This window comes from Labeo rohita, chromosome 17, assembly GCF_022985175.1.
Source record: "Labeo rohita strain BAU-BD-2019 chromosome 17, IGBB_LRoh.1.0, whole genome shotgun sequence".
NCBI lineage: Eukaryota > Metazoa > Chordata > Actinopteri > Cypriniformes > Cyprinidae > Labeo > Labeo rohita.
Genome location: NC_066885.1, coordinates 2464703 through 2487457, shown reverse-complemented (window position 1 = coordinate 2487457; position 22755 = coordinate 2464703). Strand labels below are relative to the sequence as shown.

At 34.7% G+C, this 22755-nt stretch overlaps 1 protein-coding gene and 1 long non-coding RNA gene across 2 annotated transcripts in view; one reads left to right on the top strand and one right to left on the bottom strand.

Annotated features, from left to right (window-relative positions):
* Nucleotides 1–668: 668 nt before the first annotated feature.
* Nucleotides 669–22755, bottom strand: part of LOC127179765 (uncharacterized) — a 108085-nt gene continuing 85998 nt past the window's right edge. The window contains exon 4 of the long non-coding RNA XR_007829547.1: nucleotides 669–796. This is a non-coding gene — a long non-coding RNA (uncharacterized LOC127179765). The remainder of the gene's footprint in view (nucleotides 797–22755) is intronic.
* LOC127179764 (protein TUNAR-like) lies at nucleotides 11230–22105 on the top strand. The gene is made up of 2 exons (XM_051133485.1): nucleotides 11230–11903; nucleotides 20032–22105. Exons 1-2 carry the CDS (start codon nucleotides 11832–11834, stop codon nucleotides 20215–20217), a joined length of 258 nt encoding a protein of 85 aa, XP_050989442.1. The 5' UTR covers nucleotides 11230–11831; the 3' UTR covers nucleotides 20218–22105.

Below are 22755 nucleotides of genomic sequence, written 5' to 3'. Positions count from 1 at the left end.
GCTGATGCAGGTTTTAATTTCGGGCTCTTAATAAATAATGGATAAGGACTCTAAAGCTTAAAGTAAAGCTCGTTTAAGTAGCAAGTGCTCACCTGAAATGCAGTTAGTGTGAGATATTCAGAACTCCATCTCATTAGCATCTGCTGTCACAGGACGTCATTAAAACACCGAACACACACACACACACACACAGAGCAAGTGCACAAGCCGCAAGCTGTTTCACCTGTGCTGTGTGCAATCGAAATATCATCTGCTTTTTATAGTTTCTCTAGTGCACGCCTGAGAATATAATCACATAGTGGGTCAAATATATTGATATGACTCTGGTTTGGTAGTTCTTGGGCAAATGAAACACTTCATCCAACAATTTCAGAAATGGAAGGGTATAGTTCATCCAAAAATGAAAATTCTGTGATTTATGTCATTTCAAACCTGTATGACTTCTTTCTTCTGTGAAACACAAAAGGAGGTGTGATGTTTTTGGTCTTTTCCATACAATGAAAATAGTGACAGACGCTGACAATAAGCTCCAAAAAGGAGAAAAACACCCCAAAACGAGAGCATTTCACTGAAACAAGACTAAAAAGAGCAGCATGAACATTCTGCTACATTAAGGTGAGTAAATGCTAGTCACTCAAAAGTAAAATTTTGCTGTAAATGTGCTCACCCTCAGGCCATCCAAGATGTAGATTAGTTTGTTTCTTCATCAGATTTAGAGAAATGTGTCATTCCATCACTTGCTCACCAATGGATCCTCTGCAGTGAATGGGTGCCGTCAGAATGAGAGTCCAAACAGCTGATAAAAACATAACAATAATTTACAAGTAATGCAAGTAATCCACCATCTGCTTGTTTGTAATAAACAAAACACTTTTAACTTCAAACCATTACTTTTGGCTAAAACACAACAAGAGTTGGAGAAATGTAGCATTCCATCACTTGCCCACCAGTGGATGTGAATGGGTGCCGCCAGAATGAGAGTCCAAACAGTTGAAAAAAATATCACAATAATCTACACGTAATTCACACCACTTCAGTCCATCGATTAACACCTTGGGAAGACAAAACCTGTGTGTTTGTAAGAAAAAAATACATCATTAGGACCTTTTTAACCTGAAATTTTTTCCTCCAGTAAAAAAAAGTCCATCTTCTGTTGTCTCTCACAACAAAATCGACCCACATATATTTGTTAAGAGCTGTTTTTGTCTGTAAACAGTGCTTGATCTGTGCAGATTTCTCTCCTGATTCAGACTAGATGACTTTTTCTCTGGAGAAAGTGTAATTATGGATTATAGATTGTGGATTGTGATGTTTTTATCAGCTCTTTGGACTCTCATTCTGACGGCACCCATTCACATCCACTGGTGGGCAAGAGATGGAATGCTATATTTCTCCAACTTTGATGACAAAATAAACTCATCTACATATTGAAAGAGCACATTTTTAGTATATTATCCCAAATGTTTCTCCTAAAATTTCTTAAGAAAAATTGACAAAAATGAGTCATACAGTAGAGTACAAATATGAATATATATAAATGAGTATATAAATATATAAATATATATATATTGAGTTTCCTTTGTTGACTTTGGCATCTTGGCAAATCTGAGCACAGTTTGAGACTCTGTTCTCTTCTGAAACTCTTGAGGAGATGTGTGTGAGATTACTGGAGTGTTTTCAGGGTTGGATCAGTGGTCAGGCTCTTATTATGATGCAGGGCAGTGCATCGCATCAAAGCAGATGACCAGGTCTCCCCTTCGCTTCTAGCTATGAAATATGCAAACGCTGCACGCGATTCTGATATAAGACTCGAATCACAGCACTGTACTTCAGCTACACGCGCAGTCAGCACAAGGGAACGCCTGCTAGATTAACAGAGAAACCAGCGCTTACCGCAGCACAGCACCTTTAATAATGCATACCCACTCATGCATATTCTCCACATCTTGTCAAGCATGCCGGAATTAAACATGTTTATCATCTCAAAAACTGACACGTTTTACACTGGGATTCTTTATTGAGCCACGGCTGAATGGCCATTTCTCAGAATTCATCCCGATATAATTCCAGACGAGCAAAACGGGTGAAACTTTAGTGCTGGGACATCCATTCTGTCAGACCTGTAATTAAATGGGCAGTGCTGACAAAGTGGACGACAGTGAAGTAATCAGCAGCATATTCTACAGGACGTAATTACACGTCTCGTTCGTGCCCGCGATGCGTTTAAAGACTTCAGAAGATGACGTGCAAAGCGTAAAGATTTACATTTAATGTGCTCAGCAGCTCTGCATAAGGATCCAGAAATGTGATTTCCCCGGAGAAACACAAAGAAATGGTCAGACTACTAGATTTCGGCAAGTCTTTTACTCAATATGCATCGCTGGCTTGGTGAATTATGTTCGATAAAAACTTCTGGATGAGCCATTATGTGATGCAGGGAGATAAAATGCGGCCGACTGACAAAGAAATGGGTCACTTTGCTCCAAAACAAATCGCTTTGATTTCGTTTATGATTTAAAGCTGTAGGAATGAAAGATCAAAAATGAGATCTCTTTAATGTCTTAATCGTTTCTCCTGCAGCACTGAGATAGAGCCAGTGGAGAATTTGCTGAAGTCTGAGAAAAAAAAGTCTCCTCTAGAGTTTCAAAAGAGATTTTAATGTCTCAAACTGTGCTCAGATTTTCTAACATGAATCAAAATCAAATCAAGCATTTCTCATCAAATCTTTCCAACAGCAAATTATCTGAGCTTTTATTGTATTACACTCTTTATAGCAACTACTTAGCAATCACCAAAAACACTTTAGCAACCATCAAGTAATAACGTGCTAAAACCCTCAGAACTCCATAGAAACTAAAGATTCAGAGCGAGTCGATAAATGAGTCTGAATCAAACTGTTCGAACTGGTTTTATCTTTATAACTGAATCATTACAAAAGAACTGGTTCATGTGAGTCGAAAGAAACATCACGATTCGCACGTTGTTCTCGTAGTGATAAGATAAACAAAGCTTTTCGAAGCTTTTAATCATTTGAACGTTAAACGATTTGCTGCTCCGAAAAGTTCAAAACCCAACAGGTTGCCGCCAGCTGCTGGTAAAAACAGTGGAAATGCAACAAAAACCCAAATATTAATGACACAGTTTTATAAACAGATTCCATGTGTTTCCATGAAAGTGTAATCAATTTAAATGTGATCTACAAATAATTAAATACCATTTAGTTTTAAAGATTTGTTTTATGTGTTAATAGGCAGGGGCTTGGCAAACTAGGTTAATATTCAAATTACATTTATTAAAAATGAACCATCGGAATTTTGAAATATTTATAGTTTGGAAACAGTTTAGCCTCGTTTGCTGAAATCACGTGGCTTGGTGAGTTCGGCACAAGCTCCGAACCACCGATTCGAACGTCTAAACAAACGATTCATACATGTGTCGAAGCTTCACAAAGCGATGTTTCGAAAGCGCCAAACACTACTTTGTTCAGTTGTTTTTCTCTGTAAACATGTGCTAGATCGTCTTCTCATATTTAAAGACGTTTTACAAAACGCGTCTCGGCTCTGGAATAACATAATCCTGTGTATTATAGCGCTTATTTCTGACTGCGAAAATCTTGTGTTTTGAAAACAGAAAAAAACTCATTCTGTGTCTCCAACATGTCCACGTTTCCTCCGGCTGAACTCAGATGGTTCTCTGGTGTGCAAGTCGATACTCCACCTGCTGAGGTATTGACGCACTGGAGATCAGGAGGAGCGGATTGAACCGCTGCCAAACTCGAATCCTCTAATCTCGGAGGCTGAGAGAGACGAGCCTTATCTCGGCTGGATAAGTAGCATTGTTAAAGCCTCAGAATTATCCCGTATTCACAGCGGTCCAGTCGGCAGGCCTGGGCTTTCTCATAGTGTTTTTAATACCCAGAATCTTCAGATGTATCTGGGCTTGTGTTGCACTAATCCTGCACTAAGACAGATTCGTGTTTTATGGTAATATCTGCTCGCTCCAGATCATTCAACTAGAACCTGACAGATTCTTCTACATCCATTTTGGTTTTGACAAATATATTCACATTTTTGAATATAGGAATGTTTTATTTATTTTATTTTTATTTCATATGACACCATTGTGAATATTGTAAGAGAATATTTTCGGAAATAATTATTAAATGCAATTATATATTTACTTCCTGACATCCTGAGTGCATTAGAACTAATAAAACAGAAAAAAGCCATATATAGTTTATAGTTGGATCTGAGGACAGGAGAAAACTCATCTTAGGAGAATTTATTTTTTTATTTTTAAGCCTCTTTTGCTATATATTTCGTATGAATAAAATGTAAAACTATGTTGACTATTATAAATTAAAAAAAAAGTATTTTAAAGTAAAATGTTTTAACATTAATACGTTTTCTGGTGTTCATAAGGAAAACTAATATTGCAATATTATTAAATAATATTAAATAAGCAATATAATGTTAATGTTAAAATAAAATAGTATCTAATATAGAGTATATTTCAACATAGCAATGTTATTCTAGTATTTTAGTATCGTTGTATTATACTATTACAGTTTTTGTGAATATTTTGAATTGGTTTTAATTTTTTATGTTTGTAATTTTCAATTTAATTTAAAGTTTTAGTAATTTTGTTAAGTGTTTTTACCATTTTTAGTATTTTTTTTATATATATGTCTATATAATTTTATTTTTATATAAAGTTTTTGCATTGCGTTTTATATAAGTTTATATATATAATTTTATTCCAAGTTTTTTTTAATGGTTTTAATCTTAGTTTTAGTTAGCCCTACCTGTAATAACCCTGGTAACATAAAACTATATAAAAGCAATAGCACGATAGTAAATTGATCTTGCTTTCTACTGCATAAAACCCATACTGTGAGTGCGTTTGATTGCATGACATGTGAGAGTGAGAAATTTCATACAGGATATTCTGGATGGGTCAAGTCCCCATGTCTGGATTGTTTTCAGGTGAATGAAAGCATCTCAGATGGTGTGAGTTTTCCAGCAAACACACTTTCATGTTCTGAGTCTGACAGCCGTTTGATGTTTCAGGATGTGAGATGCAGCGAGAGAAACCAGAGGACGATCTGTGGAGAATCCAGCGTTCACGCATCTCAAACATTAAGGCTTTCTCCAGACAAAAACCCGCTGTGCACCGAGTCAGAGGAAACATTTAAAGCAACAGTCCACCCCAAACAAGACGATTCTGACATTATTTACTCACCCTCACGTCAGAGCCTTGATACGCGTTCATTGTGATTGCATGGAAAAGAGACACCAGTACAAATCTGAAGAAAGACGTGGGTTTTGAATAAAATGAAGGTGAGGAAATCACATTTTTAGGTGAACTATTATTTTAACTTGCTTATGCAAGTAAACCTGGCCTCATTTCTAAGATGTTTTTTTCATTTATGACTGTTAGCTGCTCTTTTTGGTGTTTTAATCGAACAGCTCTCACTTTGAAATAAGAAACGCTTGCAGATACAAAACAGAACAGTGTTTTACTCCAGGGACTGAGACTTTCCTGAGGCCCAATGAGTGTATAACAACCATCCAGACATACAACTGATCATACATAATGTCCCACTGGAGTTCAGAAATGCTGAAATGTAAGGAAAACAGAAGAGATGTGGGCTTTAATGAGTATTTTGGGTTATCTGAAACTTCTCTGGCATCTATGAAAAAGACTAAAATTGCTGTTTTATGCATGCCAGTTACTTTTTTAAAGAAAAACTACGCATCTGCACATATACCCATAGCCTGAACATGTAATATGCATGCGTTCTCTCAAAGTTATGAACAAAGGCTCCTCCAGTAATGTTCGAAGTTATCTGTCCTTTTATTAAGTTCTCAAAACATTATTTATACAGTGTTCATGGAGCATGACTTCTGAAGCATTTCAGTTGGACGTTCATGTAAAGTATTCAAATATTGCTACTTACTAGTTGTTTCAGAACATTCCGAAAAAGTAACAAATTCAAAAACATATTTAAAAGTAACATTCCCATAATGTTTGCAAAGTGATAAAATGTAACATTTGGTAAATGTTTCCCATAATGTTGGTGAATTTTAAAACATTTAAAAAAAAATTGAACATTCAGAGACCATTTAGAAATGTAATGGGAACTTGGTTGGTAGTATTTTTTCCATACTGTGGAAGTCAGTGGGTACCAACACCAGTTTGGTTACCCATATTCTTTAAAATCCATATTCTATCTTCTTTTGAGTTCAACTGAAAAAATAAACTCATACAAGCTTGGAAAACCCTGAGGGTGAGTAAATGATGACAGGAGTTTCATTTTTGGGTGAATTGTCCTATTAAAACTTAATACTGAAGATCAAATAATGCAAATTCACAAGAGAAAAGACTAAAAGAAAATGTGAAAGTTTTATCTTGTGATATTCCGAAGAAATGTTTTCGTTTCTGTTTTATTCACAAGCCTGTAAATCCAAGTCAGTAGCTTCTGAATCATATCCCAGTGAACTAATCTCTCTCAGTATGAAGTTTGCCGTCTATTCAAGATATAGATTTCTGAGCGTTCACTGGGAATAAAAGCCATGACCTCCATGTTGCAACACAATGCTCTTCCAGCTGAGCTACAGGAGCATCTATTATTGACGCCTGAACAACACGAGGCACGAAGAGCAACAGACGTTTGACTTTTCTCAAGATGTGATTTGGATGGGTTTATCTGGATGAATAATGTCTTTTCTTCATGGATAGAGGTGTCTGGGACTGGTGTGTTGGCTGTTCCCTTCACAGACGTCTGTCACTGCTGTCATTTATCCTCATTAGGGCTGAACATGACATGGCCATATGTGTGTTCATGAGCGAGTCCCGTACAGGATCCTACTGCTACCCATATCAATAGGAGAAGATGGAAAATGATGCATTAGAGTGATTTCCACTCCGCTTTCGTGGGAGGTTTGGCATGTGTGTTTTTGGGCTGAAGAGAAACAAGACTTTTCCAGAGTTTTCAATAAGTCAGGATTGAAAATCATATTATTTAAGGAGGAATAAAAATTGACGTGTCTCATTTGAGGTTGCATTTGTCTGCCTCATCTCAGAAGAGCAACTATTACATTGTAAAGTAGGAAAGAAATTAAAGCAATGACACTTTATGAGGAATAACAAGTCATTATTTATACAGCGCTCATGGAGCGTTATTTCTTAAGTGTTTCAGTTGGACGTTCATGTAAAGTATTCAAATATCGCTACTTACTAGTTGTTTTTAGAACATTCCGAAAAAGTAACAAATTCAAAAACATATTTAAAAGTAACATTCCCATAATGTTTGCAAAGTGATAAAATGTAACATTCACTAAATGTTTCCCATAATGTTGGTGAGAACCAAGAAAAAAAATTTTGAACATTCAATTGAACAAAATTTTATTTCTAGTTTTAATTCTACAGACACTGGATCCTAGGATTTTAAAGAAATATTCTGGGTTATTTGCAAATGCAGTTTCAACTGACAATAAATTTGAGTCACTTCTCAGTTTGCAAAAATAAAATAAAACTAATATTAGTTTTGAATTAGATTTAATTTTTACATTTTCTTTTTTCACTAATTTTAAAGTTTTTTTAGTAATTTTATTGTGTTTTTGTCATTTTCATTCGTTTTTTTTATTTATTCATAATTAATTGTTTACTTATTCTACTTCAAGTTAAAGAATGAAACTGAGAAGTTGTTTTGGTAACTAGCTGAAATAAAACAAGTTTATTTAAATTTTACGTTTTTGTAGACCATGTTCAATTTTTTTTTTTTTTTTTTAGATCTGTGAGAATGTGCTTAATTTGCCCTTCATTATTAATTAAATGTTTTTTTTAACCATAAAATCATTATTTTTTCCTGACCTTTAGGAGTGCAGTTAATTATCATTTATTTCTAGTCTAACTGAAAATATTAATAATATTTTAATTTCAAATTAATTGAAGTAAAGCCAAAATCAAATATAAATATTATATGCAATAAAACAATGTTAAATGCAAATATTAAAATACAACTAACACATATATAGTAAAATAGCAAAATGAATAGCCTATATTTTAAAAGAAAGGAAAATTCTTCCATATATTTTCTAAATGCTTCTATATTGTTTTGTTGTTAATGTCAAAGGTCGTGTACCAGTCAAATTCTATGGTATTGTGATTGCTTGTGACGTGACATTTCATCGTCCCCAAAAAACATAAACAAAACTACATTACATTACATATGAGTTGACAGGCAGGTGAGGACACAGTTTTCTGCTTTGTGAGTTGAATTACTGGATGCTGAAAGCATGAAAACATTGAAATTCAACTTTGCATTATAAAAAAATTGGGTCCTGAAGCAAAACCAGTTGAGATTCACTTCATTAGAGGATAATACTGTACCGACTGTATCCGTTCTCCTGGTTAAAAGTGTTTCCAGTGCCCCATGTTTTTTTAAACACTCCAGGATAGAGGCCTGAAAAGTCTATGGTAGCTTTTTACGGTTTGCAGCAAGGTCAGTGTTTTTATATTTGGCCAAGTGAAAATTGTGCTGTACGCGGTAGATGGCCAGTTCCCCCTCCTCTTCTCCGAGCCGATACTTAATGTCTGCAATGCCCTTTTCAACTTGGTCAGAAACACTTAGGATGAAAGGACTAATCGCATTGCTCTGGGCCATTTCAAGGTCCTGTTGTCTTTATTCTGCAAACACATGCAAACTTCTTTCTGCTGCGTGGGTCGACGCGGGCACGGGCAGGTGAGTCCCACGGCTCTGAAAGCACTGGAGAACTGTGGGATTTTTTTTTTAATTTTTTTTTTTTTAAACAACATGGCATGCTGCATGCATGGAATTTGGCTGAGCTGCATTTCTAAATCAGTCCTGCGTGATTAAGGCAGCAGTTTGTTCGGTCTGTTGGTGGGAGTGAACCGGTTGTTCTGTCTGATTAATTGTTATAAATGTACCGTTTTGAAGTAAGTTCATCTCAGACAGGAGAGGACACAGAGTAAGCAATAAAATTATGTGTGCTAGTGATTTTAGTCGGGCAAATGTTTCTTTTGCATTTCCATTTTTATTGCCGTCTATTCCAGGCCATTGCATGGGCGATAGAAAAGCAAGCTGATTTTTTTTCTCTGCTAAACTTTTCCATTAACACCCCACCCACAAAATGAATTATCATGCATTCAAAAATGTCTGACATACAGTTTGTGTAACGCATAAATCTAATCGCATCAAGGATCAGTAAGTCTGATTTGTATTAACGTTATGGAGCAGAAGCTTGGCTTTGATTGGTGTCATACAATTAAACATAAAATCTATTCAAGCAGCTCTACAGTTTTTGTTTTTTTTTATTAAGGGAATAAATCATCTCTATTCAATAATTTCTGACTTCTGGAAACACATGTAATTAGAGTGTGCAAATAATATGTTTCATCAAAATTAAATAAAATAGATTAAAATACACTGCAGCTAAATAAATTTAAAGCATTTGCACAACTACAAAGCAAAGAGGTTTTATAGTGTATATAGAGAATCTATAATAGAATTGTTCAAAACACACCGTCAGTCTAGTGATGGCAAAAAGTGACTGTTTTATAACTGAGTAGTGAATCATTCGCTCAACTTATTTGTTCAAAATACTGGATCAATACTGAGTCACTGAATCACTCACTCAACCAATTTGTATAAAACACTGAATTTTTCAACAAGAAACAAGTGAACGACAGTCATTTAATCAAACTGATCAGTTCAAAATATTAAAACTTTCAGGAAGTAAACAAGTGAGTGACTGAGTCACTGAATCATTCACTCAACTGATTCATTCAAAACACTGAACCATTCAGGAAGCAAAAACGCGAGTGACTGAGGCATTGAATCATTCATTCAACTGATTCTTTTAAAAAAACAGAATCATTCAGCAAGAAAACAAGTGAACGACCAAGTCACTGAATCATTCACTCAACTGACTTGTTAAAAACACTGAATCATTCTGGGAGAAAAAAATGTGAGTTACTGAGTCACTGAATTATTCACTCAACCAACTCGCTGAAGACACTGAATCTTTCAGCAAGAAAACAAGTGAACAATCAAGTAATTGAATCATTCATTCAACCGATTCATTTAAGACAATGAAACTTTCAGCAAGAAAACAAGTAAACGACCAAATCACTGAATCATTCACTAAACCAATTCATTCAAAACACAGAAATTTTCAGGAAGTAAACAAGTGAGTGACTGATTTGTTCAGAACACTGAATCATTCTGGGAGAAAAATAAAAGTGAGTTACTGAGTCATTGAATCATTCACTCAACCAGTTTGTTTAAGACACTGAATCTTTCAGCAAGAAAACAAGTGAACGATCAAGTCACTGAATCATTCACTAAACTGAATCATTTAAAATACAGATTCATTCAGAAAGTAGACTGCTCGGAGAAATTATGATTTGATTCTGTTTAAAATAGAACTGTTTTCATTGGTGGAGAAAAATAATGTCCTAACACTCTACAAACTTACAATGTCTAAAATTTAAGTTATTCTATATTTATTGAAATGTTGTATAAATGCAATATCACTTGTACTGTTGATTACCTAAAAGTGGTGCAAATGCCACCGCATTATTTCGAGTCATTGTAGAACTGCTATTATAATCCACACAAAATGATTTTTGACTTTTATATCATTTTGAAAAGTTAAGTAGATTAGATTGCAGAATTCTAACAATAAATGTAGATTACACTCTTTAATGTATTGTGATGGATCACTACCTGAGTTTAAACAGAAAACCAATCAACTCTTCCTTTTTACTTCTAGTTTTAACAAAGAAGACAAGAAAATACTGTACCATATCATTAGAATTGAGTATTTTTGTAATACAAGATTAAGTAACAAGTTACGTAACCAGATTACTTTTTAAGTACCTAGTAAAGCAACACATTACTTTTTAATTAAAAGAAAATATCTTTGAATTCTCATTTATTGACTGACAGCTCTCTTATTCCTATGTTCAGAGAAATTGGAAGCAATATATACACAAATCGATGTGTGTGTGATATATATATATATGGTGCTGAGGGCGGGTTTGTGTCGGGTTTCGGGTTCCGCGCTCTCTCATCCACGCGTGCCTCTGGTAACGCTGACAGCTCCCAGCAGACCATGGGAGCCTTAAAAGCAGAGAGATTCAGGAGCGCCAGAGACCCTCCCCCTCATAAAGGCCCCTGTCACAAACGCTTCTTGTCGTCAGGCGTTGTGTGGCGGTCCTGAGACGGTTGCCAGGCAACCTGCGCTGCATTGATATGCGAGTTGGAGGGAATCAGGGGAAGCCTTCTGCCTCTGGAGCATCAGCGCTGGGCGGTGCGACTCCCACCAAACACGAGCTCTCTCGTCTGTCTGATAACACACGCTCAAGGCTTCGCAGCTCAAAAGATCACTTTTGCACTCTAAGGTACTTAACGTCCTAGTTTTGAGCACCTTTTTAACCTCGGAGAAGCAGAACGAGGTCAGGAACTCTTTGAACACCTGAAGTTCTAAAGGACTGAGAATCCAAGAGCATATGGAGTTTCTTAACGGGGTTTTGGCTAATTAAAAAGAGGTACCGCCGATAACTGAACCACCCTCTCTTATCCGTTCATCCACGAAAGAACAAAGAGAGAGAGCGTTTCGCACGAGAAGCTCATGACAGCTCAACTCGGGAACAACTGAGATGAAACTGGGCAGGAAAACACCGGAGCGCCACGAGAAATGACACGCGTCAGACGCCTGGAAAGCGCAGCCTCTCTTCTTCAGTCTGGAACTTCCTCCTAGCTAAAGGATGATGGGATACGACTTCTCGCTGAGCGGCCAGGGATGTGTGTGTGTTTCAGAAAGACGGTCCCGCTCAGCATGTCCGATGCTATGTTCCTCCTGATGCTGTGCAAGGTAAGATGATCCCCGTCTGCTGGGATTCAGAGGCATCTGACGGCAGGAGAAATGAGTTTTGTGTTCACTGAGAGAATTTTCTGCAAAACTTTGTCTGTGAAATTTCATGCATACAGTTGTGGTAGTAAATACTCTAAAACAAGAGTGCAAATCTTGAAAATACTGAAAATTATTAATAATGCAAAAGCGATGGGGTTGTTTATTCCTTTAAATTATAATAAAGTTACTGGAACTTCAGATGAATTAGTGCAATTCTGGACCAACATTTTAATAAAAACAACATCTAAAAGAATCTGAAATCAGTTCAAGCTTTAACATTATTGCACTGTAAAAACCATATGATCAACATGTTTTCCCACTACTTTAAAACATCAAAATGATTTAACCAACTTCATTTTTTAAGCTTTTTCAAGCATTTTCTAACTTAGTTCAATGGCATTTAAATGAGCTCAGAAATAAATTAATTGAAATGACTTTTACAGCCAATTTGATTATACTTAATTTAAGGCAGCAGCTAAAGTTGAAGTAGGTGGACATTATTTACAGTGACACACTATAAAAATTTAATGTAGAAGGAGTTTTTACTCAGAAATTATTCATAAATTTCACAAATTTAAAAGTAAAAGCAAGAAACACATGAAATTCAGGGTGAAATTTTGAAGAAGAAAGACTGAAGTTGTATTTTTTAAATCTTCGTTTTACTGACAACTTCAAAAATATTTTTTCAGTGCAATTGTAGCATTAAATGCGTCATATGTCAAACAAGTGAAAAAAAATTATTAATATTAATTTAGCAAAAATAGTAAATACAGGTCCTGGAACTTCTGATGAATTATACAATTTATGATAATTTAATAAAAATAACATCTGTGAAAAAGAATCTGTTTCTGAAATCAGCTTGTTATATAAATTATATGACCAACGTTTTTCCAATTTCAGCATTATTTTTGATGTTACAGATTGAATTAAAGATAAAGATTCTCGAAATCTAAGTTGAAATAGCTTTTTTTCCACTGGAGATTTTTTGTTTAAAAGTTCATATTTATTCTTACACTGACAAACAATGGTAATCTAGAAATCATAGAAATCTATGATTGATTGAGAAATCATAATTAAATGTTTTATTCAAGTCAAGTCACTGCACCAACCTATAAACGTTAATTTATACCATTATATCAACACATTTTAGCTCTCTAAGGTAAAAACTGCAGTGTATTTATTCTGAAGCATAAGTTTTAAATGATTTGAGTATATGTGACCAAATATGTGTTATGAGAAAGTGCATTTGGCAGCATTATGTGCTCTAGATTAATTCAGTTCCACCGTATAAAACAGCTCCCGGTCAGACAGAAAACAATGCTTGAGGAGTGTTTTCATCTGACATGTATTTGCTCAGGAGTGTGTGTGTGTGTTTATTTGAACTCATTTTAAATCAATGCCAGCAGCAACACTGTCAGAGCAGCTTAATGTCTTCAAACATTTCATATGCCTGAAATAAGTCGAGTGGCAAAAAAAGGTTTGACCATTCACTTATCCAGAGAGCTTTGTGTTTTCTGCTTAGGAATGAAAGTTCATGTGATTGGTCAAATGTCACGCATGATCTGTGTATATAAGAGGTTGCATTTAACATGCAACATGGCCAGAAGTATTTGTTGGGTTCAAACTCTTGCGTTATGATCATGTTGATCACGGATGCAGGGAATTCAGTATAATCGAATCTAATAACATCTAATGATATCCAGTTTCAGTTCATCTCAAAGGTGTTCGGTGGAGTTTAGGTTAATTGACATTTAAGGCCCAGAAAAGCCAATTCATTAGAAAGCTGTCCACATATTTTCTGTCATACAGTGCAAATGCAGTCAGGCAGCAAAATCTTTCAATTTGTCTTCTGTCAGGCTGCTCTTGCAACTTGGTTGCGTCAAGTCTGGTTATGTTGGTTCTCTGCAGGAAATGTAATATTTACCAATGCCAAGAAATGGGGTTTAGAAAATGAAATTTAAAATCATCTCATCTCCAAAGTGATATTTTCACATTTGTTGAAGTCAGAACATTTATAAACTATGGGTTTAAAATCAAATATACATATTTATAGCTATTTGCAGTTAATAAAAATTAACTGGGCCAGAAGAACAATTACAAGCATGCAACCTGTTTTAATAACTGTCTATTTGTGAATCTGATCTGGTTTTTCCAGCAAAGTTTCCAGCCAAAATTTAATGCACACAGTTGAGGAATTAAATATTTTAAAAGTAGTGAAAAAATATTTATATTAAAATTGCAAAAGTAAAATGAATTCTCTTTCTCCTGTCATTTCAAAATTAATTAATTAATTAATTTATTTATTTATATTTGAGTATTTTGATTCCAAAAGTGTGCAATTAATTGTGCAGTTTACTAGCAATTTTTGAGTTATTATTAATTATTTGTACACATTTTTTTGCAGTATATATCCTTCTCACATTTGTGAATCACAAAGGATGATATTTAAAAAAAAGTCTGGTTTTGTTTCCATGCAATGAAAGTAAAAGTTTGTGCAGTGTTGTTTCATTTACTCTGATGTCCTTTTTTTGCTAATCTATTCTCAAATTGGACTTTTAACAGATACGTACTGAATTTTTTTTTTGTAGGATTCACTTTGAACCAATTTTCACTAAGCAATTGCTAGTAAATTTCACAATAATTACAGAGAAACAGCAAGTCTGTAAAAAAAGAAATTACAAGAAAATACTTTTTCAGTCTTTCTACTTCAATTTCATGTTACTTGCTGTTTTCTGTAGCTATTGATTAGTGAAAATTGTAACTCAAACAGTGATTTTTCATTGTAACATTGAATAAAACATGAAATTCTTAAGCAGAAAGAGTAGAAGAGAGTAGAAATAGTATTTTGTAAAACATGCTTCAATCATTTTTAATTACAAGAAGTCATTTTTACAGTGTGTATGTTTAAAGTTCCAAAAGAAAGTCTAAAAATATTGATCATCAGTAGCGTTTACAAATGCTCTACAAGTATGTCATACAAGGGAAAAAAAAGTGATTTCATGAAAAACTACAAAAAATAAATAAATAAATAAGACTCTGATAAATAAATAATCTCTGTGATGCTGAAAAGCAAAGTTTTGTGACTACAGAGCATATGAATATTTAAAGAAGCCTTTAATGATTGGTTCTTTGTTGCAAAACCAAATTTGAGCACCATGTTGTTTCACTGGCAGCGTCATTCGGGGTTTGCAACACATAAAGTGTAGCGTGAAACACCCTTTTGATTTCTAAAAGCGTCATTTTTCAACCTTCTGTCACCTGCACTCGAATGTGCAACCCTAAAACAAATAGCATTTGAAATCATAACTCGAACTCTACAGATGGCTGGGCTTTATTCTTACGTTTTTATCAAATAATATATCCAGAGTACCTCATGACCAATGTTCCTGGACTAATGTCACACAGCTTGGCCGGCTCGATGTGGTTTTCGTCCCAGCTGGCCAGTTGGTAAAGTGGTTTTGGACGCCGTCCACTTTGTTTCAGAGCGCCGCGCAGCTGCTCTCTAGTGAAGCTGTTTCCAGCCTCCTATTCTGGCACGTCTGACACTCTCTAGCATGTCTTCTATCAGCGTGGAGCAGTTGTCTTCATGCATGAGAGCACATCTAGTGTGCAATAGGAGGGTTCGCTTCGAGGAAAGCCCTGTTTATGACACTCTCAGAGGATCTGTGGCCTGCTATACATCACAAATACACACAACATGCACTAAACAAGTCTTTATATGAAATCATTTTGCTTCGAAAATGATCTGAAAAGTCCATTTTGTTTATAATAGAACAGATTATTGAGCCTTTAAATAAAAAGCATATGTGACCCTGGACCACAAAACCAGTCATAATGGTTATTTTCTTTTAAACTGAGGTTATACATCATCTGAAAGCTTTCCACTGATGTATGTTTTTGTTAGGACAATATTTAGCCGAGATACAACTAGACGAAAATCTGGAATCTGCGGGTGCAAAAAATAAAAATATTGAGAAGATCAACTTTAAAGATGTCCAAATGAAGTTCTTAGCAATGCACACTACCTATCAAAAATAAATTTTAATATATTTATTGTAGGAAGTTTAGAAAATATCTTCATGGAACATGAACTTTACTTAATATCCTAATGACTTTTGGCTTAAAAGAGAAATCGAATCAAATGTCCATGGTCACATATGTGTTTTTTTGTTGAATGTCATATTTGATCCATTAGGTTTTCATGGTATAGTCTCATATAGTCTGACATAGTAAGAATATGGAGGAAAAAACATCTTAATTTTATTCCGAGACTCAAACTGTGCAAAAATATGCAATTTGCTGCAAATACTGATATTTATATGATGAAATTCTGATGCTTGTAATGTAAGACAATGAGATCTTTATAACTGTACAGCAGAAACTGCATACAATGATCTAAATATCAGTTGTCACTCTATATCTCCAACAATATGTCTTAAGATGAGATGTAAATGATCCAAACATATAATACAATGCAATGCAATGATGATTGAGAGATGAACAAATAAACGTTCATCAAAAGATGTGGGATGTTTTGGAGGCTTGGGAAGATCATTCCTCCAATGAAAAACAGTGAAGGTAAAGCTTGGTCTCATTGTTTATACGTACAACGAGGCACAAAACTTACATTTTTGTACATTTTTACTGATGCTAAAACGTACAATTTAGACATATTTCAACATTTCAAATGTACAAATTGCTACGTATTTTTTGTTAAAAAACGTAAAATATTTATGTATCTCATTAAGATATTCGTATCAATGCCTTTTTATCATTTTATCAATAAGCGATTTTTAGCCCCCTTGACCCACCCAATATCTTCAAGCACTTCACGATCCGATTCGATTCCGATTCTGGGAGACACAATCCGATTCCAAAACGGTTCTTGATCTACATTTTTCCCCAATTAATTCTTCTCCTGTGCAAATACATCTTTACAACCTTACATTTTAACCTAAATTGCAGTTTCTTTGCTGGTGTGAAAGCCGCTTCTCACAGCACAAATTCTGTGCAATAAAGCCCGCCGCACACGTGCCACATGCGCGAAAAAAACCAAGCTCAGAATCGAATTTAGAATCGTTGAAGAGAGAATCGCGATGCATCTGAGAATCTATTTTTTTCTCCCAACCCCACCCCAAACCTACCCATTTTAAATCTAAAATGCATTTTATCATTTTATCAATATGCGATTTCGAATTTTAGACCCCTTAACCTACCCTCAAACCTAAACCCACACATTTTATAGCAAAAATAACTTAAAAGGATTTATAACGTAACTGACGAAATATATTTTTATAGCATAAAAATAGTTTTATAGTCGCTAATCCCACTCCTACCTTTAAACCTAACCACAACTCTCTCCGTACAGTATAAAGAATAACATGACAGACAGATAAGTGCAATCACAATCATTTTTTAATCGTAAAAATGTCAAAATCAGTACCGAAAGAAGCCCAAATATCGATGCGTTGCAGCCGCGGTCCTCTCTGGTTTGTGTGAGGTGCAGAGCCGAGTTTAAATTGTTAATCCTTGAAAATATTATCCAGATTATTTTCCCGATCCACTTTGAGAAGGCATGCGCGCGCATCATTCAAACACACCTTACCAGAAACACGGCATGTCAATCTATGACGAATGCAGGCGAGAGCCAATGAGCGTTCGATTTTCCTGCCGCAGTTTCCTGATGCGGCAATATTTGAATTTGAAAAAACAAACAAACAAAAAAAAAGGCACTTCAGTCAGTGCAGGTTCATTGCTGTCGTTTACGGTCGTTGGACTCGCTTCTCGGGATGGAGATAAAGTACGCCAGATAAAGGCTTGAATTTCGGTCTATTCCCCAATCGTTTGGATTCTGAAGATTTGGAGTACAAAGCTTAAAATTGTTTCATTTTGTACTTATGTTGCGTGTTCAGTGTATTTTACAGTTCTATTGTTAGTCACAGCATGTCAGAGAAAATGTCTTTTGTGTCCCACCATGGCAAACAAAGTAAATATTACACGAATGGTTAAACAATCGCAGAAACGTTATTTATTTTAAGGGTTTCATGTGTAGTCTTGTTTAACATTATGTAGGCCTTGGAAACGAGCTGGCAGCAGAAATCACACAGAACAGAACAAAACGTTATTTCTTATTAATTAAACGATTAAACAATTTAATAATGCAAATGAAAACATGAACAAATTAATTCCGCGATTTTAACATTCATAAGGACTCGTTTTTAGGTGTCGTCAATACGTTAGTATTGTACGTTTAAATGCTGAAAATACGTAAGTATTTGTACGTTTATATGCTATAAATAAAGTGTCTGGAAAACCATAAGTAAATGTACGTTTTTTAGAACCACATTTTATGTAAATTACATATGAATTATCATGAGATCACGTTGCAGCGACACATGAAGCACCATCTGAAGGTGGACGTTTGTACAATTACACTAAAAGAGCTTTTACTTGATAAAAAACTCAATCAGACGACAGGCATGGAGTAGATTGAGTGCAACAGGATTAACAGCAAAAATTAGACTATTTAGAGAATATGATTCCCATTATGACTGTTATGATTATCAAAAGCATTAAAAAAAATCCCTTTAGAACAGTGAAGATAATTTGAAAAGAAAAACTGATTTCCTTTCTTTTTAAACAATTTTGCAATACGAGGCTCTTTTAGAGATACTGTAACATAATATAGGATTCTAGGAAAGATGGTTCAGGATAAACTGCAATTCTTGCAGGCATCTATTGTTTCTTTTTTTCAATGTTCATGACAAAAGGCCTGGCACACTGTTGTCCGGCCCTTATGGACCGACTGAATGCCAAAGCACATGAACGACTGCATTCATCATGAATCTGGACCATGAATGAGTCCCCGGGGATCCCGAAATCACATCATCCAGCAGTATAGCGTGTCAATCTGCCATCAGACGCCTCCAAAAATGCTCTTCTATTGTGTGTGCAGGAGAGAAACAACTGATTCTTCAACTACAACGGTTGATTTTATTTGATATTCATTTATTTGCCTTTTTGTTCATTCATAATTGCTATATGATGGTCACATTAATACCACTTACCATGCTTTTTTTTTTTGCTGCCTATTACATAAAGATGTTTATATCATTCCACCCTTGTCCAAGACCCAGACTTTCAATCTTAAAATATGAATTTTAATAATCCTAAACCATGTCAGTATTTATTTATGCATGTATTGTCCACTGTTTGACATTATTAGCAGACAAATTAAATAAACTAGGAATACAGAACCGAAAGTGCCCAAATTTTAAGAATCATCCAAATATGAGTTGCTTTTTTAGCTGCTTTTAAAAATAATTTTGGCCTCCAGCCTGCACTTTGTGTACTTGTAACATTTGTAACATTTACACATAAATTATTAGAAAGGATAAATGCTAAATAGGGTCAGCAACACTAAATACAAGTGCAGTCTACATCGCTTTCCTGAGTTCAACCACATTTTTTTAGCAGCTGATTATGTTTTATTCAGGGGATGATAGAAATTAATATATTTTTGATGAAAAATCGCTTTCATGGCCCTTAATAAATCATTACTCTAAAAGCTTGAGGAAAACCAGTGCAACTGATCAGAGAAATGCTGCAGTGACCATTACCTTGATATGCAATTCTATTATTAATGTGAATATTCCTAGTATTTTTATTTTTAAAAAATGCATCATTAAAAAGTATTTTAAATATTAATTTAATTAATTAAAAGTATAGTATTTTTATTTTGCATAAAATATGTATAACAAAAAAAACTATATATTTTTAAGTGTAAATATAAGGTTGTTCCATAATAAATAAATAAAAAAAAAAAAAAAAAAAAAAAAAAAAAAAAAAAACACTGAACACATTTCTTAAAGCAATAAGAAATTTAAAATTTAGGAATTATCCTAAAAAGTACAGTACTTAAAAAAAAAAAAATCAGAATAGGTTGCTTTTTTGACCAATATGCATGTTATTTCTATATTCTTGTTTTATTCTTTTACTATAATACCTTAATTTAGTTTGTTAAATGCATTTATTTAAGTCTTTTTGCCATTTATATGGACTGATTGTCATCTGGTGTGTGTTTTCCCAGACTGGTGTGAGAGGAAAACTACAGACTTCTCCAAGGAAAATGGTAAACACTGCTCTGAGTGATGAGGAAAAGGGCATTCAAGACAAGGAAAGCAAGGAAGAGTCCATTCTGGCCATGCTGGGAATCATCGGGACGATCCTCAACCTTGTCGTCATCATCTTTGTCTACATCTACACCACCCTCTAAAATCCACAACTCTGGAATTCACTGGAACTGTGATCGGCAGTGAAATTCTGGCATGGAAAAACCAGGCCGTTCCACCAGGGGATCATGGGAATACAGACACTGCTGCGATGGAGTCGCGCATCCACAGGGAAAAACACGGAGAACAGATTCCCTTCAAACACAGACGATACCAGGAACTACATAAGCTGTAAATATGCACGTTATTTCCATATTCCCATCCCGGATCCGGCAAAACAGGAGCGTTTCTATGCATGGCTCAGTCCACAGGACGTTCCCATTCAGCGGTTTTTAATAGTAAACACACAATGTTTCTTACATCTTCTGCAGGCTACAGTTTCAGGTTTATACTGTATTAAAAACGTTGCTGTTTACAATAAATTGCTTATTATTAGACCTGAGCTTTGAAATAGATCTTGATATAGACTGAATTTTGTCATGAGCATTTTAATACACAGTACATATGTACAGCATTCAGTAGTTTGGCTGTAAAGCGTGTCATTCTGCAAATTATTTAACTATTTAGTTATATTGTGCAATGCTTATTTGCAGATCTTGTTCAGTATTGCTTAGTGTGGGTTAAAGCAGTTTTAGGATGTGGGGTGGTTTATTAAATCAGTTTTCTGTGAAGGTGTTTATGTATGTGAATTCAAGATAATACCGTTTCCCATTGTTTTGAATGAGAGAAGTCTTTGTTTACTCAAACAGACAGACTGTTCATCATACGTACAGACAGTGTTGCCTTAAGAATGATCTACACATTCATATCTGCATCATTTCAGACAATATTTCATTGCTTATTGATGCACAGACACATAAAAGCCCACAAAAGCATATTATTTTATAAATTATTTGTAAATCATTTAATTCATTTCATGCAAACAGTTTTTTATTTCTATATTTTGTCCTAATACCAACATGAGACTAATGTTAATAAAAGCACAAGAATATATTTGCAGAATGAATGAATGTACATTACGTCAGTGAAGTATTTTAGACAGAACATATATGAAACCTAGTTATCAGTGCATAAAGTGCCTGTACTTCTGCAAGATATTCTCTAGCTTCTGTGTTTAAATAATCTTACTGTATATTAGTAATATGACAAGTCTTAAAGTCTTACAGTAATGGTAGTTTTCCTATCTTACAGCTTCTGTTTTGAAAAGTTTATAATAACAGCAGGAGATGAGAATGGAGTTGAAGGTTTTATGGCTGATCTTCAGATACACAATTTAATATCATAAACTGGCAGACTCTCCTAAATGTGTAAATCACGTCAAATTATGTTCATATTGTATTTTAGTTAACTTTAATTTCATATCTATGAGGACAGAATGGTTTAGCATTATAGTAATACTACTTTGTACATGGGCGATCTTGTCTAAAACTCTTTTATGTATTTGAACGTAATATTGCTACTGCTGATTTAGTAAAGACTGATAAAATTATTGAAAAATGTTCTTATTAAATAAATGGACTTGCTTATTTCTTCATCAAACTGCATTTTAAAGAGACAAAGTCAAACACCATCTGGTTTTATTCAATATTGCAACTGTTTTTCTGTCAAATCCACTGTACGGCTATTTGGATTGTGTGTAATTACGGGATGGATGTTAGGCACAGTTGCCTAGCAACAAGTAGTTAATTGAAAAATTTCCAAACGTTGAGCATTGCTGTCCTGTTTGAGCTCAAGGAATTGATTTCTGAACATCATGAGTTTTAATGTTTTACTGCAAAAAATTAAGTCATTAAAGTTGTGTAACCGTCAAATCTAAAGTGTAATATTCGGACCACAACAAATCACTTTGCATTATACGGGTGTCAAAATAATTGGGGTTTTTAAAGGTGTGCTGAAATAAAGCTTTTCAAAGAAAGAAGGGCAGACAGAGGCGAGGATCTAAAAACAGCTGAACGTCTCTCGATAAGTGAAATGATGCAGTCGAGCGAGTAAACAATGTGGTTTGAAGATTCACAGCTGCAGAAATACAAATGAGCCCAGGAGCCTTTTTCTCAGGCTTTGTTTTACCTGAATAAAGAGCGTCCAGATGCTAAACAGACAGAAAACCTTCAAAGTCTACATCTTCCAGAGCCTTTCAATAAACAACTGACAAGACTATTATTATCGTGAACAAAAAACTAAATCAAAAACTTTCTGCAAGACTTTCACACAAACAACACAGAACTTTGTTTTAGAATAGGTTACAATATAGATAACTGCTCAAACATCATATTATTCAGATGGTGCCAGTGGGAACAATCTAGTTTTAGGCTTATGATGCTTTTGGGAAACACAGCCCTGATTGATTCAGTTCTGTAAACTTTGTCAGACTGATTCAAAACAAAAACAGTTTTTGATTCACTAAAAGAACCAGACTACACTGTTCACATGAAAGAACTCAAGAGAAAAACAGTAATCTTGAATCTTTGAATCGGACATTCAAAGATGACTCACAGTTCAGTGAGGGAGTCAGTTGTGAACTCCGTAATGACTATAAACAATTCACTGACTGAGATTGCTAAATCACAAGCACGTTTGTGAAT

What these genes read in the sequence shown, in the direction of transcription:
- LOC127179764 (XM_051133485.1), top strand. Translation starts at nt 11,832, where the DNA reads ATGTGTGTGTGTTTCAGAAAGACGGTCCCGCTCAGCATGTCCGATGCT. An exon ending in TCCTCCTGATGCTGTGCAAG is followed by an intron (nt 11,904 to 20,031) that starts GTAAGATGATCC and finishes GTGTTTTCCCAG; the next exon opens with ACTGGTGTGAGAGGAAAACT.